This window comes from Lathyrus oleraceus, chromosome 2 (assembly GCF_024323335.1).
Source record: "Lathyrus oleraceus cultivar Zhongwan6 chromosome 2, CAAS_Psat_ZW6_1.0, whole genome shotgun sequence".
Lineage (NCBI taxonomy): Eukaryota > Viridiplantae > Streptophyta > Magnoliopsida > Fabales > Fabaceae > Lathyrus > Lathyrus oleraceus.
The window spans coordinates 485414976-485434276 of record NC_066580.1 but is presented as its reverse complement, the minus strand read 5'-3'; the positions used below and the strand labels follow the sequence as shown (position 1 = coordinate 485434276).

Genomic DNA, 19301 nt, shown 5'->3' with positions numbered 1-19301 from the left:
CATCCTCATCACCGGAGACCATGAAGGCAGTCGCATAATGGAGAGATTGGCAGATGTTCTGACTCCCTATGAGCCTTCTTTTTGGAATAATCCCACCTTTGACGATGTGGCTTTTGCTGATCATTTCTTTTCCTTTTATAGGAACTTTCCAGATGATTTTCAGATGTTTTTCACCATGTCTCCCACACAATTGGAAGCTTTGTCGGAGGTCCAACTTATGAGATGTTTCTTGGGGGAGAAAGTGTTAAGGGAGAAACATTATGATACCCTAGGGAGAATGCAATTTAGGGTGATTAACATGAACAAGCAAGCTTGGGAAGGAGGGGTGACGTTAAAGCAAATGAAGGTAAGAAGGCGTGACCGGAAGGTGCTTGCCAAAGGAGTGGCCACTCAGGTGCATGTTCAGCGTGAAGAGGTGGATGCTTTAAAGAAGTTGCTTAAGGAAGCTCAACGTGCTCTCGAAAGCACAAAGGAGTGGGTCTCCCAACTTATGGATGATATTGTAGAAGCCTTTATTCATAATTTTGAGGAAGCTCAAGTTGCCATCCTCTATCCTCACTTGGATTTAAGCCCCATGGGCCCTTTTAAGGTTGTTATGGATGAAGAGTTACTTGACAAAGAGTGAATATTTCCCTTTTTCCTTTGTGGCTGTAATCTTGTTTACCTCTCTAGGGACTTTTGTAATTTATTTTATACAGTGGCGTCCCTTGTGGGCTTCTTTATATTAATTGCTTTCATTGTTAACTATTCTATTGTAATATTCACCAAGCGTGTGGATATTTTCATATGTAACAAAGTTGTTGTACTTATTACAAAAGTTTGCAAATAGGGAGAGTTGTCTTTCTATTTGTTGAAAAAGTCTTTTGAATCGGGATGATTCAAAGTTCACCATAGTTGTTGGTGTTGTTGGAAATGAAGTAAGTGGTTTGCTTCTTTGTTATTGTTAGAAGATTGTAACAGAAGTATTAGTGGTAGGTTTGTACAAAGATCTAACAATAGTGAAAATCTCACACAGGATGTGAAGGAACTAGATGTACTCTTGGTTGAAAAGAGGAATTAGTATACATCGTTGTGTTTTTTATTTTTCTGCATTTAAATTATGGACTTTACTTCATAAGTTCATCAACATATTTTTATAAAAATAAGAACATAATAACATCTCTAAAATAATCGAAAAAATCTCAAAATATAATTCTCCCCTCCCCCCAGATTGCACTCTTATTCTTACAAAACTTAAAGAGATAGAGAGTGAGATTCTTAGGATTCATTATTCTAAGAATTAGAATGTCTTTGGAGTATTTAAGAGGGTTGAAAAATAATTCTAAACACTTTGTGTTTAAATTTATGTGATTCATATATTCCGTCTTTCTTTCTTTCTTTTTTTATCTCCATTTTTTATACTAGGTCTCTGAAAAAGAAGTGAAAGAAAATGATTTGGATCTCTGAAGAAGAAACAAGAGCCCTAAACATATATCATATTCGTATTGAAGATGATATGTGTTTATGAGTCTCGTTGTTTAGGGCTCTCTTGTTAAGGGCACTTTGTTAGGGTTCAGTTTGTCTTGTTTAGACAAGTAGAACTGAATGCTACAAGCTAAAGATATATATATATATATATATATATATATATATATATATATATATATATATATATATATATATATATATATATATATATATATATATATATATATATATATATATATATATATATATATATATATATATATTCACCTCTGTTGGAAAACAAAACCGAGATGAAAAGTGGTGTATTTTTAGATTAAAAATAAAATATTCAGGAAGGTGCCATATTTAATGAAATAAAAATACAATTAGAAGCTATTGGTATTCGAATCATGTACACTTAATAATTTTACCCCTTAATATAAAAAAAATCGACAGAATAAATTGTATATTTTTTTAAGAAAAAAAACATGGTGCGTCCAAGAACTATATCTCGATTTTTTGATATGTGAGGTGAAATTTTTGTCATAAAAAATTAGTTTTTCCTAGTATTTCTACTTAAGAGATCAACATCCAAAGAGACTTGAATCAATGGGATCCTCTAGCTCCCTTCCATTTCCTTCTAGTGGTTAAATGGCTTAGTGGTCTAGTCGACATGGCTAAAGAGATCGATCTTTACTTTAAGTTCAGGATGGGCACATATGGGTTAATGGCATCTCATCTTTAGTATGTTGATGATACTCTCCTTGTGTCTCACCCTACTCTAGAGAATTTGTGGAAAATTAAGGTTATTCTTAGAGGTTTCGAGCTTACTCCAGGGCTTCAAGTTAATTTCTTCAATAGTAGTCTTATTATGGATCAATATGGATTATGTATTTCTATCATCTGCATGAGATTTCCACCACCGTGAGATTGATTCTCTTTATTTCAACTATCTTGGTTTTTTAGTGGGAGAAAATCCTCGCCTTGAAAATACTTGAGATCCTTTAGTTGACCTGCTAGAAAAAAAGGCTTAATTATTTGAAGCATAAATATGCAAGTTTGGCTGGTAGAGTGGTTATTCTTAACTCACTGCTTAATGATACCATCATATTCTTACTGTCGTTTTCGAATATGCTTTTATCGATTTGGAAGAAGCTTGACAAGTTACAAAGAAGGTTTTTGTTCGGGGCGAACAAAAAGTGCTTTATAGATATCATGGATTGAAGATGTCTATAACCCAAATAATAGAGGGGGGTGTTAAGAGTGAGGGATCTCCAGTCGGTTAATCTTACTCTTTTGGAAAATTGGAGACGAGGCTACTTACAAGGGATCCAATAATTTGGAGGGATATTCTTGTAGCTATATATGGAGCTACAATTGTTTCCTCTCTTTGTGGGGGATGATTGAGAGGTTTCACTCTACTTTTTCCTAGTGGGAAAATGGTGTCTCTTCTTGGGTCTAAAGAGTATGATAACTCATATTGGTTGGTCAATGGTATCATTAGGAAAGTTGGGTCGGGTAATCATCCTTTTGCAAGGACCCTTGGTTATGGACCATCCCCTTAAAGACTAAGTTCCTTGGTTTATTCTCTAACTCTGTTCAGTCTGATGAGTTGACGGGAGAGATTTGTTTGGTGGCTAGTGGGGCATTGACTTGGGATATTATGTGGAGGAAACCCTTCTTTCTTAGAGAGCTACCATTTTTAGGGGCTTTTATCTCTGCTTTGAGGTGTCACTTTTCCCCTATATACATATTAGTTGATTTGGAAACATGGTAGAAAAAGGAGATTTCTCAGTGGCTTCTGCTTACCTTGACCAAAGGATTAGTTCAATCTCTTCTTCAGATCCTCTCACGACAAAGAGTCGGGTCTTCTCCTTATATAGATTAGTTGGGCTCTTTCTAATATATTGGTCTTATCTTGACAAATTTTTCAAGATAAACTCTTGTCTAAAGAAAACATGTCTAAGAGATGGGTGGTTTTTGATCCTAGTACGATCTCTTGTCCCATGTGTGGATATCTAGTTGAGATGGTTTCTCATCTTTTTATAACTTGTGAGTTAGCCTTGTCTGTGTGGTATAAAATCTTTAAGTGGTTAGGGGGCATGTAGTTATCCTTAATGACCCTAGAGTACTTTTTAAGTCTTTTCTTTCTTTAGGAGGGCATGATTAAGTACTGGAATGGTTATATTTTGATTTGGCACTCTGTAATTTGGTCCATTTGGAAAGTCTACAATGATTTCATCTTTAAGTGAGTCACAAAATCAACAAAAGAGATGGATGAGAATAGTATTTTTATGTCCTATAAATGGTTTATGGGTTGATTAGGGGTGAACTCTTGCGCCTTCACTGAGTGGCTCCAGAACCTTATCATTTACTTGCAACTATAACAGATCGAGGGTTTGTCTTGGTTATGAGGTAGGTTTTGGCATTTGGTATTTTTTTATGCTCTTTTGATGAGATCTAATCTCTTAATGGTGGGTCTAGTGATTTGGCATCTAACCTACTGCCAATGAGGTGAATTTTTAGTAATGTGGGTCTTTATCTACGGGGACCCCTTGGTTAGTAGTGTTGGTTGGGTTGTTTTTGTTGTATGTTGTTCTTTCTTACTTTTTAGTTGTCTTCTGACACTTCTTGTGTTTTTTTTATATTTGTTGTACTTTGGTGGTTTTTCGCCCTTCTTTAATATATTGTTATTTGTCGTTCATGTTTTTTGCATCCCTGTAAGATCTTGTTCTTCTTCTTGGCTCACTTCTATATACCTTATTAAAATACCCACTAATAACTTAAAAGAAAAGATACGATTATTTGCAGAACAATGACATGATTTTTACTTATGCAGTTTTATCAAGTGTGTATACAGGGCCGACCCTGAGTAAGGGCCTCCAAATTGAGGGGCCTCATTTTGTTTTAAAAAAAGTAAAATATATATTTAATATTATATTAAATAAATGATAAAATTGAAAGTAAACATGAATTTATCATTGGCCAAGTGGTAGAAAGTTAATTTTTCAATATGGTGGTAAAGTTTATGGGTTCAATCCTTTTGTTATACTTTTTTAATTGTTGTTGTATATTTTTTATTTATTATTATGATAGATATTAATGATTTAAATTATTTAAAGATGAATAGAAAATATAAAAGTAAAATGAAATTAAAGATTTAATATTTTTCTTTCATTTTTTAATTATTGATTCTTTTTTTTATAATTGTTAATTTCTTATTTTTAATTTTTTAATTTCTAATTTTATTTATTAATTATTTAATGATCTTTTGGAGACACTAAAATATAAAGATTTATTTGATGAATTTGTTTCGAAAAATATTCGAAGAAAGACTCTTTTTAATTTATTAGAAATTTTAAGTTGAATGAAATGTTTTCTTTTATAGTTTAAACAAAACTTTGAGTCTTTTTGTTGCTTCACTTGGTTAATATATAATTGTATTTTTTATACATTATTTTTAATTATTAAAATTGTATTTTTTTAATTTAGGCCTATTTTTTAAATTATAATAGATTCTTTAGATTTATTGGATTAGTCATGGATTATGTTTAATTTATTTGATGTTTTAAATTATTATCATTGACGTGTCAATGTCGTGTAAGATGTTGAAGGGGCATATACTGCTGAAACTTTTGCTGGTTTTGTAAACATGGAAATAAAATTTATGTGAACTGTATAGAATATTCTTGTATGATTTTTCAATAATCTTTAGTATAAGATCGTTTTTTCTCTGTTAATTTCATCATTTCATAGACATTTTTAACAATTACTTGCTTTTACAATTTTGAGTTATGTTATGAATACTTAGCAGTATACTAAACCACCCCCATGCTATTTTTTAATTTTACTCGTCTTATAGATTATCAGTATTATGATATATATTGTCTTGGTAGTTAGTCATCTATTATATTCTTTGTATCATTTTGAATGTTTTTAAATTTAATTCCGTTAGCACCAATATTTGATATGTTATCATTAGTATAAAATATATTGTTAATATAGGTATCAACGTGAAGATACCTTCTCTTCCTTCTAGTGTGATATTTTTCTACCCTGATAACTTTGATAAGGTTGTTTTAGACTTGTACAAAGATCTAACAATAGTGAAAATCTCACATGGATATGAGGGAACTAGATGCACTCTTGGTTGGAAAGGAAAATTAGTATACATCGTTGTGTTTTTTATTTTTCTACATTTAAATTATGCACTTTACCTCATAAGTTCATCAACATATTTTTGTAAAAATAAGAACATCTATAAAACAACCGAAAAAATCTCAAAATCTAATTCACAGTCCCCTCCCCTCTTAAATTGCACTCTTATTCTTACAAAACTTAGAGAGACAGAGAGTGAGATTCTTAAGATTCGTTGTTCCAAGAATTGAAATGTCTTTGGAGTATTTGAGGTTAAAAAATACTTCTAAACACTTTGTGTTTAAATTTGTGTGATTCATATCTCGAGAGAACGAGAGATTAAGAAATATTTATATAGAACAAAAGATGATCTTATAAACTTGAAATGATTTTTTCTTATACATCGTCTTGTAATATATTGTAACTAACTTTTAAAAATACAGTGGATCGGAGAACATATCTCTTTCTCAAAATAAATCGATTTGATCGAATTAAGCAAGTAATATATATATATATATATATATATATATATATATATATATATATATATATATATATATATATATATATATATATATATATATATATATATATATATATATATATATATCATTTATTTTTCTTCTTGTTTTTGTGGATTCTCTTATTTTATTTCACAGATTAAAAGGGTAAAAAAAAAAAGTGACCGATAGAAGCACAAGAGATATACCGAGCATTAAAAAAAATTGTGTTTGAACCTTTTCAATTTCACAATAATATAAAATGAGAAAGAAAATTTGAAATGAAATGATAAATAGTGGCAAATTTAACCTTACAAGTCACATAATAAATTACAGTCTATAAAATAGACTCTTTTCTTTCAATGATACTTATATATCTTACATTTAATTTCCTACGCATATTCAAAGTGTATACATCCAATTAAATGTACACCAAACATTTTCTAGTTTTTTATTTTATTTTAAAAAAGTGGTGAGTGCACAAGATAGATGAAATGCAGTAACTTACTAAGTTTGTGGACAAATAAAAAATTAATCTTTCCTATCTCTTTCACACGTAGCTAGTAAATATATCCACTCATGATGTATAATGACGTTGTTGAATATATAGTTTGCAGACAGGAAACAACCAACAACAATACTCCGTCTTTATTTTCTTTCTTTTTTCATCTCCACTTTTATGTATATTCTGTGACTTTGTAGGGTCTTGTTGTGGTAATAAAACCTGAAGAAACTCAATTTTGTTACGTAATATAATACTACTACACATGTACGTAGAAAATGGTAACACTATATAGCTAGAATAAAGTTGATAGAACGTCACTTTAGGGTTAGATGAAGATATAGGTCCCACATGCAGGTTGTAAATGTCGGTTTCAGTTCCCTCAGTAGTTTTAAAAGAGAGAGAAAGAGAGAGGTAACTATTGTATTGCACTTGCTCACTCATGATATCAAGGTAATAAATGTATATATTAAAAGGGTGGTGAATGATCCAAGGTACAATTTAGTAAAGAAAAAAGAGACAGGAAAAGAAGAAGAAGAAGAAAGATGGGTCATCATTCATGCTGCAATCAACAGAAGGTTAAGAGAGGGCTTTGGTCTCCTGAGGAAGATGAGAAACTCATTAGATACATTACTACTCATGGATATGGATGCTGGAGTGAAGTTCCAGAAAAAGCTGGTCTCTGCACTGTGCACCTGTTAATTCTTGCTTTATATTTTGGAAATGAAACTTTTTTTGATCATCTTTTGATTATGATTTTGCAGGGCTTCAAAGATGTGGGAAGAGTTGTCGATTGCGATGGATAAATTATTTGAGGCCTGATATTAGAAGAGGAAGATTTACACCTGAGGAAGAGAAGTTAATTATAAGTCTTCATGGAGTTGTTGGCAACAGGTTTGAATCACACACACTACTATTCATACAACCTTTACCAATTAAGCATTTTGAATCATGATCAGTTTCTTGCTTTTTTATATATATGTCCAAGTGTTCTGTACTTTTCCTAGTTGAAGCAGCCAAAATATTGTTGGACTGACTTGAGTTTTATATATTAACACCGAATTTGAAATTTTGAAGAATTTGATTAAGAAGTATCGATATTAGGTTACACCTGATCTCCCAAAGTTGATCAGGAATCGGTCTGTTGGCGAAGGCTTGAAACCTAAGAAAGTGTTTCTCTCGGGGTCTAGCTCTGGCTTCAATTGAGCTAGATACTTTAGATTTGTCAATATATACTAACTCAATATTGAAAAAAAACAAAACATAAGAACAGGAGCAATCAACCTCAAAGCTATAGTTTTGAGGAAGTTAAGGTGGCAATTTTGTCAGTTGAAATTTACTATTCCATTTTTAGTGTTTGCATATATCCCAGCCTACCAAATTCTTCTAACCATGTTTTTCTCTAGTATGCTTGCAAATTACGATTTCATTTTTATTTAAGCATCTTAATTACAAAGATAAATTTTTTATCTTAATTTTAAACAGAAAACTTAATTCATACTTAAGTGATTATTACTTGGATTAATGCAGATGGGCTCACATTGCAAGCCACTTACCTGGTAGAACAGACAATGAAATAAAAAACTATTGGAATTCATGGATCAAGAAGAAAATTAGAAAATCTTCTTCATCTTCTTCTGCTCCTAATTTATCATTTAATACACCACAAACCATTGATCATCATCCTCAGTTCAACTACAGTTCCAATCAACTAGAGAATTACTTTACCAACCAAGAAAATGTAACAACAAAAGAAACCTTATTTTCTTCGACATGTCCTTTATTTATGTTTGACACAACAACAACAGCAACAGATACAAATGTAATAAGACCAGAAGTGTTCTTCCATGATAACATGAGTTTGAACTCAGAAACATGGAACTTGAATCATCATCATCATAATCATGATCATCAAGTTCAGGCACTTCCTCCTCCTCCTCATCCAGCAACAACAGCTTTTACAGCCATTCATGATACTAGTAGTAATTATAATCTGCCACCATTGATAGATAATAATGTGGAAAACATGGTGCCAATTGATCAAGTGCAGTCTTGTAACATGGATGAGGAAGGAGAGATATTAACATTGGAATCATTGCAGTTGCAGAGACATGAGTTGAATGAATGGGTGGAAAATCAACAGCAACAACAATGTTCTAGCTTTCTTTTCTGGGAGAGTGTTGAAGAACCAAACTCATCAAATATTATGGGAACAAGTACAACAAATTCTCTTTCTCCTTTTCCTTCTTCATTATTATGAGATGATAATTTATTAATTAAGAAGACTAATTATCTTCTGATTAATTATATCTCAACCCTAACTAGGAAGAGTTTGCTTGCTCCTTTCTCCTATTGATTTTCTACATTTTTTTGATTGATGATTGGAAAGATTTGAGTGTAATGTATGTTATGTATATGTATAACAAGGCTTGAAGTGTTTATTTGAGTGTTTTGACATGGAAGAGGAAAAATAAAGTTATTTGATATTGAAGATACATGAAAAGCTATGTACTCGATTTGGTATTTGACTGTACAAAGTGGTGATTTTTTCTTGAATGATAATAATGGGTTTGCCTTTTCAACTTTCAACATTTGTGTCTTTTTTGTACAACAACCACAGGCCTGCAGTCGTACACAAAAAGCATTTTGACTCATCAGTCACCACATGCACACGTTTAAAACAAAAAATCACAACTTGTAATTATGTTTTGCATTAATAATTTTGTATTGTGATGTGATCTTTTTTAATAATTTAGCTGTAATGTATATTAAAAAAAATGAAGATGGATATTATGTTTCTGCAGTCATATATCATAGTAGTTTCACATGAGTGAAATTCTTCTAGACATAGTAAAACTCCTCTTAGACTCCTATATAATTAGCTTAAAAAAAAGGAGGTGAACATGGTGGAATTTTTTGGTTGATCTTAGGTTTTTATCTGCGGAAGAAATTGATTCTAGATGCAGAGCGATTGCGTATATCAGATCCTAATTAGTTTAAGAAGGGTGACACTAATTCTGATTACTTTCATGCATTGTTGATATATAGTAGAAGCAAAATGAATGTTATCTTAGCTCTATTAGCTCTAAAGGGCTGTTGAAGTTTGAATTGAATGGGTGTCTAAAATTAGACAATAGATGAACTATTTTACCAAGATTTTTAAAGAACCAAAGGCTGATAAACCTAGTCCGGATGATGTAGTTTTCTGCTTTTTTTTCGGATGATGATAACTTTTCTTTGTCAGTTCTCTTTGTAGACTATGTTGTGTCTCAGTGTGATGGTAACAAAAGCTCATATCCATAATTTTTAATTGCGGACTGCATCACCTGATGCGGCTATAATATTGCGGTTGCGGTAGTGTCGGCATGCGCATCACACCGCAATTGCGGTGTGATTGTAAATCACACTAAAAATTGCATTATAACGCTGCAACAACCGCATGTGCCCGCATCAAACTGCATCAGCCTGCAACATATTACACATTGTTTGAATAAATTTAGTATAACCTTCCTTCCTTTTGTGAGAGAGAGAGAGAGAGAGAGAGAGAGAGAGAGAGAGAGAGAGAGAGAGAGAGAGAGAGAGAGAGAGAGAGAGAGAGAGAGAGAGAGAGAGAGAGAGAGAGAGAGAGAGAGAGAGAGAGAGAGAGAGAGAGAGAGAGAGAGAGAGAGAGAGAGAGAGAGAGAGAGAGAGAGAGAGAGAGAGAGAGAGAGAGAGAGAGAGAGAGAGAGAGAGAGAGAGAGAGAGAGAGAGAGGAGAGAGAGAGAGAGAGAGAGAGAGAGAGAGAGAGAGAGAGAGAGAGAGAGAGAGAGAGGAAATGAAAGACATGTCACCTCTAATATAAATAATAAAATATATTATTTTATATTGATAAAAAATAAATTCATGTCGCAACGACCGCGATACGCATCGCAACAGCCGTAATAGTCGCATCCGCAGTGACTGCAACCGCATCCGCAGCCGCAACCGCAATTTAAAACCATGCTCATACCTATATAATTTTAATTTCTCCTTCTTGAAAAGTTTATGGAACCTGTTTAGAGTTCACCTGAGGATTATGTTTGATCAAATCCATCATTTTGCATATTTATCTCGTAATTTTGCATCATATTTTGTGACTTTGATCTCTAAGGTTAATTCCCCCTCTCATTTGAGAGATTTTAGACATATTTACTTGGTGGGATCCTTGTACAAATTGGTGGTTGAAGTATTGACCATTAGACTTGGGTCAATGATGGACAAATCCATATCCTCTGATCAATAAGTTTTTGTTAAGGGGATAATGTTGGTTCACTGAATGATGGTTGTTAATGAGGTGGTCGACTTGACCAAGAGATTTAAAAGAGTTTGCCTCATTCTTAAGGTGGATTTTGAGAGAGCATATGATTCATTTAGTTGAAACTTCATGGATTATATGCTTATCAGATCAATGTTTAGTGAGAAATAAAGATCTTGGATGAGAGTTTGTGTTTTTACTGGTAATCTTTTGGTGATGGTGAATGAGTGTCCTACACTACAACGAAAAACGCCTTTTATTTCGGTTGAAAAAATGGTCTTACCACTACTACAAGATATACATTTGGTAACAGTAAAGTACAACGGTCTCACAGTTAATTGTGATAAAGCCTCATTTTTAGACGCGTTTTATTTTTTATATTTACAAAAAGACATTGCATTACAGTCAAAATAATTAACTGTCATTATACATTCATGGAGTGACGGGGTACGAATTCCAGCTCCAATAATTTTTATTTTTTTTTGTTTCATATATATGTGTGAGAATAACACTCATATTAAAATGTATATCACCACGATTGGTAATGTCAAGTGTTGTGAAAGACATTACATTTCATCGCGGTTTTTGAATGCGACCGTGGTGAAATTGTTTACCCATATATAAGCAAATTAACTCTCGCTTCTTGACAGTATCGCCGTATCTCTTACAACAAAATCCTAGTAAATATTTTCTCTCTTCTTCTTCATCATTAGCTTTCATATGCTACAGTCTAGCCTCAATCTTGTTCTTCATACATAAAGGTATTCTTCCTCTTCCTAATTCTCTCATTTTCATGTATGTTATTGTTATGTTCCACATGATTTTCTTCTTGTTCGATAGTTTATGGTTTTTTGTTGTTGTATGTTATTGTTAATAAATGTAGATAAATATTTGTTGACATGATTTTCATATTATTTACTTCGGTTTCACATGTTTTGTTGTTGCTTGTTGTTGTTGACAAATCTTTTTTCAAATTCGCTATTCTTCGTGTATGTTGTTGCTATGTTGATGTTATTGTTATGTATGTTAGTAAAAAAAATTGGATTACAATGTCATGCTAGCTTATGTTAACATGTTGTTTTTTTCATGGTTTTTGTAGGATTACAATTGATTTGCATTGCTATGAAAAAATACAAGGAGATGATGAAGCCGAAGTAAAATCTGCAAACTTGTGTGGTAGGCCTAGAATGACATCCATTCAAATTTAACATATTTTGCAGCTTTTTTCTCAGTTTCATCCTCCTTTCATTGTAGATGCTATGGGTATATTGATTCACAAGAAATTGCATATTATGGGTGTGGTTCACATAATAGTTTTTGTTGCTATGAGAAACTTTGTATTTTTTTCATAGCAACACAATTATATCAACTTCAGCTTCATTTTGAGACAATCATATTTCCGTCTTCATTTTCCCTGAATTTTTTTAATTATAGGTATGTATGTTGTTGATAAATTTTGTTGTATGTTGTTAATGTTGTTTTCGCTTATTTGTTAATAAATAGTTTTTCATGTGCAACTAGCAAGTGGTTATGGTTTTTTACTTATCACTGATGCATCTGGTTGTGTGAACATAGACCTAAGATAGTTGTGAACTTGTGTTTTCGCTGTAGAAATATTATATGAGTCTTTCATATAATATTCTCATACTGAACATGTGTTTTCTACTCTCCCTTCTAATTTATCCTCTTCATAGCTTCTAAAAATGGTTAATTATCAAGTTCTCACAATCTATGTTAATTAATTGATATTTTTCTTGATAAATATTTTTAGTGAGTTTGTTATATCATATGTGATTGCTTGTTTCACTAACCACTCATTGGACTTGCATTCATTTAAATAGATTTTTGAGATAATAATCAGTAAAATTAAATTATTCTTGAAAAACAACTTAAACCCGGTCCAATGTTTTTCGAATTGCATGCATCTCGTAATTCATAATTTCTCTTTAGCCTATAGAATTTGATTTAATGCCACAAATTCTTCAAAACAATGATGATAAATGAATGATATTGTGAGTCTTTCATACAAGATTTGATATTTTCAAAGTAAACCATAAAAAAAAAGAAAATCAAAATTTGTGTGAAAGACTTAGAAGACATTCATTCATCATCATTACTTTGAAGAATTTGGGATTGAATCAAATTATATGAGTTGATGAGGAAATCATGAATTACAAGATGCATGTAATTTGAAAAACATTGGATTATTTAAGTTATTTTTCAAGAACAATTTAATTTTTCTGATTATTATCTCAAAAATCTATTTGAATGGTTGAATATGATTAATGAGGGGTAAAGAAAATCAAGCAATCCCATATTTTATAATAAACTCTTACCCATATCACCACGGTTAAAACATATAACTGATGTGATAGGTAGCGCGCTACCTAGCATATAACCACAGTCACACACCCGTTGTGAAAACCAACATACATACAATTACGCGCTACCTAACAACGGACATGTAATCGTCATTATATGTATTTCGCAACTATCATTAGATGTATTTTCCATAGTAGTGTACCTCGAATTCACAGGCGACGTAACATAGGGCGACATTAAAAACGCGCCACTTAACCTCTCAATTTTAAGACAACCGACATGTAATATGTATAGGTCATAGGTTGGATCTCCAAGGAGATTCTTTTTGGAATTCTTAAATGACGAAAACACCTTTCACCTCGGTTTTGACATAAAACCGATGGATAAAACACGATTGAGTTTATTAAATCTAATGTTGATTTCTTATTTCACTAAACCCTAACTGAACATAAATTTTTTCGAAATTGACTAAGAAAATAATTATATGAATAATTGTGTTATATTTGAAGAATAACTTACACTAATCAATGGTTTTCGAGTATCCTGTAACTCATCATTCATCTCACGCTCTTTTATGATTAAAATCTCTTCAATGTTTCAAGTTTTTTATTCAACACTTTGTTTTCTACTAATTTATTCTTAGAAGCATAATATTTTATGCTTTAAAAATGAACAAATTTGGAAGAAAGTTGAACGAAAACTAGAAGTATTAGAAAAATGTTAACGACAAATAAAACATGAGATGAATGATGAGTTGTAGAATGCTAGAAAATCATTAATTAGTGTAAGATAAGTATCAGATACAACATAATTTTTTATATGATTATTTTCAAAATCAATTTAATAGGTTATATGTTCAAACATGGGTTAGTTCGAAATAAATAATCAAAATTAGATATAATAAACTCAACTCGACGGAACAACATGAGAGTTGCATAAAGAATCATAAAAAACATAAACTCAATATCAATATCAATCTAAAACTTAAACATAATAACAACAACTAAACTACAACATACAAAAATTCCATAACTTGGGGTAGTAGAACAACTAAACAACAACGACAACCGTAACATCAATAACTCAAAACCAATAACTCAAAAAAACAATCTCTTAACAAAACTACAACAACATTATCAATAAACCTATAACCTAAATCTGTTTAAACAACAACAAGAAAATTAAACATTTAGGATTTAGGGTCTCAACAACGAATTTTAACAACATCAATAAACTTATAACATAAATTTGTTTAAACAACAACAACAATACTAAACCTCTATGGTCTATGGTCTTAACAAAAGGTCTCAACAACAACAACAATCACAACATAAATAAACTTATAACATAAATTTGTTTAAACAACAACAACAACAAGATAAAACCTATATGGTTTCGAATCTCAACAACAACAATAATAATATGATTAGTGATGTTTGACATACCATGTCTTTGAAGAAGAAGTGAAAGAAAATGGTTTGGATCTTTGAAGAAGAAACGAAAGCCTTAAACACATATCATCTTCGTATTGAAGATGATATATCTTTATGGCTCTCGTTGTTTAGGGCTCACTTGTTGGATCTTTTGTTAAGGGCATTATCTTAGGGTTTTTCTTATCTTGTTTACACAAGTGAAACTTAATGCTACAAGCTAAAGCTATATATATCAGAGAAACAAATTCACCTCGGTTGGAAAACAAAACTGAGGTGAAATGTGGTATATTTTTTAGATTAAAAATAAAATATTCAAGAAGGCTCCATTTTTAATGAAACAAAAACATAATTTGAAGCTACTAAGATTCAAAGCATGTACACTAAATAATTTTACCCCTGTATTTAAAAAAAAATCGACGAAATAAATTGTATATTTTTTTAAGAAAAAAAACATGGTGCGTCCAAGAATTATACCATGTTTTTTTTATATGTGAGGTGAAATCGTCGTTGAAAAAAATTGGTTGATACCATATCCCTTAGGGTTTTATGATAACAAAGTTTTTAAAGAACAATTAGATATTCTAATATCTGTTCAAATATGCAGGATTATAAAACCAATAACAAATGAAGAGAAGATTGATTATTCTACATTTGAAGTTCAGACTATGGTTCTGAATATCACTTCCGATGACTCTGACTCTGATGGAAGAACCAAACTCTAAAGAAGTCAACTCTGAATAAAGTCAGCCTCTAGTGATCTATACTTTAAATCTTCAGAAGCCAAGAAGTAGAATTTGGAGACATAAGACTATGAAGAATCAAGTATGATGAAAGTCAATTTCTGAAGGTGTATCTCTTTATTCGGATCCTCTTACGACAAAGAGTCAGTCTTCCCCCTTATATATATTATTTGGGCTCCTTCTAAGATCTAGGTATTCTCTTGATTTTTTTTGAAAGATAGACTCCCGTGTAAATAAAACATGTCTAAGAAATGGGTAGTTTTTGATCCATTAGGATCTCTTGTCCCTTCTGTGTGTATCTGGTTGAGATGGGTTCTCATCTCTTTGTAACTTATGAGTTAGCCCTGTTTGTGTGGTATAAAATCTTTAAGTGATTAGGGTGGAAGTTAGTTATACGTAATGACCCTAGGGTACTTTTGAGTATTTTCTTTCTTTAAAATGGCATGATTAAGTATAACAATGGTTATATTTTGATTTGGCACTCTATAATCTGGTCCATTTGGAAAGTCCACAATGATGTCATCTTTAAGGGGGTCACAAAATCAACAAAAGTGGTTGGGGAGAATAGTATTTTTATGTCCTGGAAATGGTTTCTGGGTTGATTAGGGGTAAACTCTTGCACTTTCACTTAGTGGCTCCATAACCTTATCATTTACTTGCAACTATAGCAGATCTAGTGTTTATCTTTGTTATAGGTTTTGGCATTTGGTATTTTATATGCTCTTTTGATAGGATCTGATCGTGTGATGGTGAGTCTGGTGATTTAAGATCTAACCTGCTGCCATCGAGTTGAATTTTTAGTAATGTGAGTCTTTATTTGAGGGGACCCCTTGGTCAGTAGTGTTGGTTAGATTGTTTTTGTTGTATGTTGTTCTTTTTTGCTCCTTATTTGTTTTCTGACACTTATTGTGCTTTATGTTTATCTTAGTTGTACTTTGGTGTAAGGATGACAATTATATTCATCCCCAGTGGGTACCCACAAAAATTACCCACAACGGATAGGATAAAAACCCGTAAAATGGATATGAGCATGGGCACAAACAATTATCCACTAAAATAAGCCAGTATGGGTGAGGGTATGGGTACCTTAGTACCCAGCCCGCCCCACACCCGCACTATATATATTTATTTATATTTTATTTTCATTATTATGTACACAGGTTAATCTAACAATTTTATCAAATACACCACTATTAAATTTTTACGCGTTCTAATATAAATTATTATTTATTTCTTATCTCAATAATAACATCCTCAATTTTTTTTAAATGTTGTTAAAAAATTAAAATGACATGATAAGTTATAATTGGTCGGTTATTTTTAATTAGAAATGCGGGTAAATAGGTATGGGTATGGGTACTTAGGTACCCATATGGTACGGGTACAAGTACAAATATTGGTGCCCACACGGGCATGGGCTCGGGTATGAGGATTATTTTAAACAGCGGGTTTGGGGACATATACTATAACGTCCTACCCAAACTTTGCCCATTGTCATCCCTACTTTGGTTATTTTTCACCATTCTTTAATATATTGTTATTTTCCATTCAATTTTTTTGTATCCCTATGGGAAGATCTTGTTGTTCTTCTTGACTCACTTATAGATACCTTATTAAAATAGTAACTAATAACTTAAAATAAAAGATACAGTCAATTGCAGGACAATGGCATGATTTTTATTTATGCAATTTGATCAAGTATGTATACATATACAATTATAAAGTAGTTGTAATATTGTATTATTACTTTAATTAATTAGGGTTTAAAGTGTTTAAGTCGTACATATAATATTATGGTCCAAAATACAATAATACTCCGGAACTGTTATGCGGGGGCTATCACCCCTGCATTTCTTTCGTGTCTTTGAGACATGATCAATAATTATCACCATGGTGAATATGAAACCCATATGAAGATTTTCAACATGAGGAAATCCTATAAACTGGAAGGCATGACACCTTATTAACACTACGAAACATGTAATAAATTCAAACAGTGATTGAGAAACATAATGAGTCTATAGTGCTGAATCATTGACAATGAGAACCTTTAACATAAAAGGGTTAGAGGGAATGTTTATAATAAAATTGTGTGGTATTAGAACGGGGAGATTCTTCTTCTTGTAGTTCCCTCCTCTCTTACAACTCATAATCAATTTATCTTCCCCCCTAATCTCATTTGCGGTATTAGAACGAACAATAACAACAAAAATACCATACTGTTTACCAATGGACTGTGCTCATGCTAACACTTCAACTCAAGAGGAAGATATATGTCATTTACAACATATAAAAAATGAATTATTTATGGCAGAGATACACAAAGCCTATTAAATTTTGCACAAGTTAAAAACAAAACATGCAAGTAAAAACATACATCGTCAATGGCGAAAAACTACGTAAAATATGTAAAGGAACCATACATCTCATGAGCGCACAAATAAAATATCCTAAATTGAACTATAAATTTTTTCACATTTGGCTAAAAATCAGGTATATCAAAATTTCTACAAAAATCTAGAAATTTCCTACTTCTTTTAGGATATCCAAGAATTTTGCTGCTTTTTGGATTTTTTGAAAATACAGCTTCAATCAGAGTGAATTATTATGAGCAACTGAAATTTTAGAATATAAATAATGAAAAGTAAATTTTGATCAATACGAAAATAAGAGGTGCCAAGTATAATTGTGATGGCGAGACAAAATAAAACAAATGAATTTCTTAATGCACCCTATATGTTTCTTAGGCACCACGTGAAAATACTTAAATGCCCCCGGATTCCATAGATGCATCTTCGAATGCATCCAATCCTCGGGTAACGTTAAAGTATTCAAGAGACGCATCTCCATTTATTTGCATATTGTATTTTGTTTACGTGTATTCAGATGAATATTTAAACCATACAATTCATATGCAAAAAATAATGTATATAACTCCAGATGGTCTAAATGTCATATATAAATAAAGTCAAATACAACGATAAAGTAGAATGGGGTGAAAATAAAATATAATCCATAGTATAACTACTATATACTATTGCATTACTATGCATGTAGGGCTACATCTCTTATGCCTCCTCCGCCTCCTTAGGCTCCTCAGTCATCAATCCCCCCACCTTTTGACGTTGTCTTTGGTACATCAATGCCCTTTGTGCCTCCATCATAATGACATATATAACCTACCTCACATCAAACCATCAGGGAAGATACCTTTGCCAATGTATGTTTGTGCAATCTCCACAATGTGACGACATTTAGGCAAGACATTCTCAATATGATCTAAATGTGCCTGCTCCTCCTCTAATATCTCCTGATGAGCTAGCCTCAGTGGATCTCCTAGAGCATCCTGCACCATATACAAATGTGACACCCCTGAAGAAATATTTATTGTACTCGTACACATAGCTCTATTCGCTCTCAACTATGGTACTATGTGTCTCCTATAGTACCAACTGACTCTCATAATCATAAAAAATGCCATCAATTTGTCTACGTGTCAAAGCAGGGGGAGCAAATACAATAGGGTGTCCGAGAATGGTTTGAGTGCAGCCGAATTTCCGCATGACGCACTCAGACAAATGAAGGGAAGTGAGACGTGATATGTAGGTCAACCATCCAGAGTATAATACTGTCTCGTCAAATGGTTGTGTCTCACGGTGATCGACGTAGCTGTTGAAGTGCATGTCATCGACAAGTAAGCGCTCAAGATACACTTTGAATGACTCATTCGTCTGGTTCCCTTTGAACGGGGCAAATAGAGTAGCACACGACATATAATCCATGTAAGTCGGTACACTCGCCTAGCCAGAGATGTGCAGGAAGTGTTAGAGGATCCAAGCCTAAAAAGTTTGGCACACACGAATCATAAGTAATGGCATTGTAAATATGCAATGAAAATGACACATGAGGATTAAAAGACCAATAAATATTATCGTTGGTAATGTGATG

The 19301-nt window shown here is 32.2% G+C and overlaps 1 protein-coding gene across 1 annotated transcript; it reads left to right on the top strand.

The window, feature by feature from the left end:
- The first annotated feature begins 6991 nt into the window (after positions 1–6991).
- On the top strand, positions 6992–9174 carry LOC127120753 (transcription factor MYB26). Its single transcript, XM_051051287.1, has 3 exons — positions 6992–7263; positions 7350–7479; positions 8116–9174. Exons 1-3 carry the CDS (start codon positions 7131–7133, stop codon positions 8843–8845), a joined length of 993 nt encoding a protein of 330 aa, XP_050907244.1. The 5' UTR covers positions 6992–7130; the 3' UTR covers positions 8846–9174.
- The last annotated feature ends 10127 nt before the right edge of the window (positions 9175–19301 follow it).

What these genes read in the sequence shown, in the direction of transcription:
- LOC127120753 (XM_051051287.1), top strand. Translation starts at nt 7,131, where the DNA reads ATGGGTCATCATTCATGCTGCAATCAACAGAAGGTTAAGAGAGGGCTT. An exon ending in TGAAGTTCCAGAAAAAGCTG is followed by an intron (nt 7,264 to 7,349) that starts GTCTCTGCACTG and finishes ATGATTTTGCAG; the next exon opens with GGCTTCAAAGATGTGGGAAG. An exon ending in CATGGAGTTGTTGGCAACAG is followed by an intron (nt 7,480 to 8,115) that starts GTTTGAATCACA and finishes GGATTAATGCAG; the next exon opens with ATGGGCTCACATTGCAAGCC.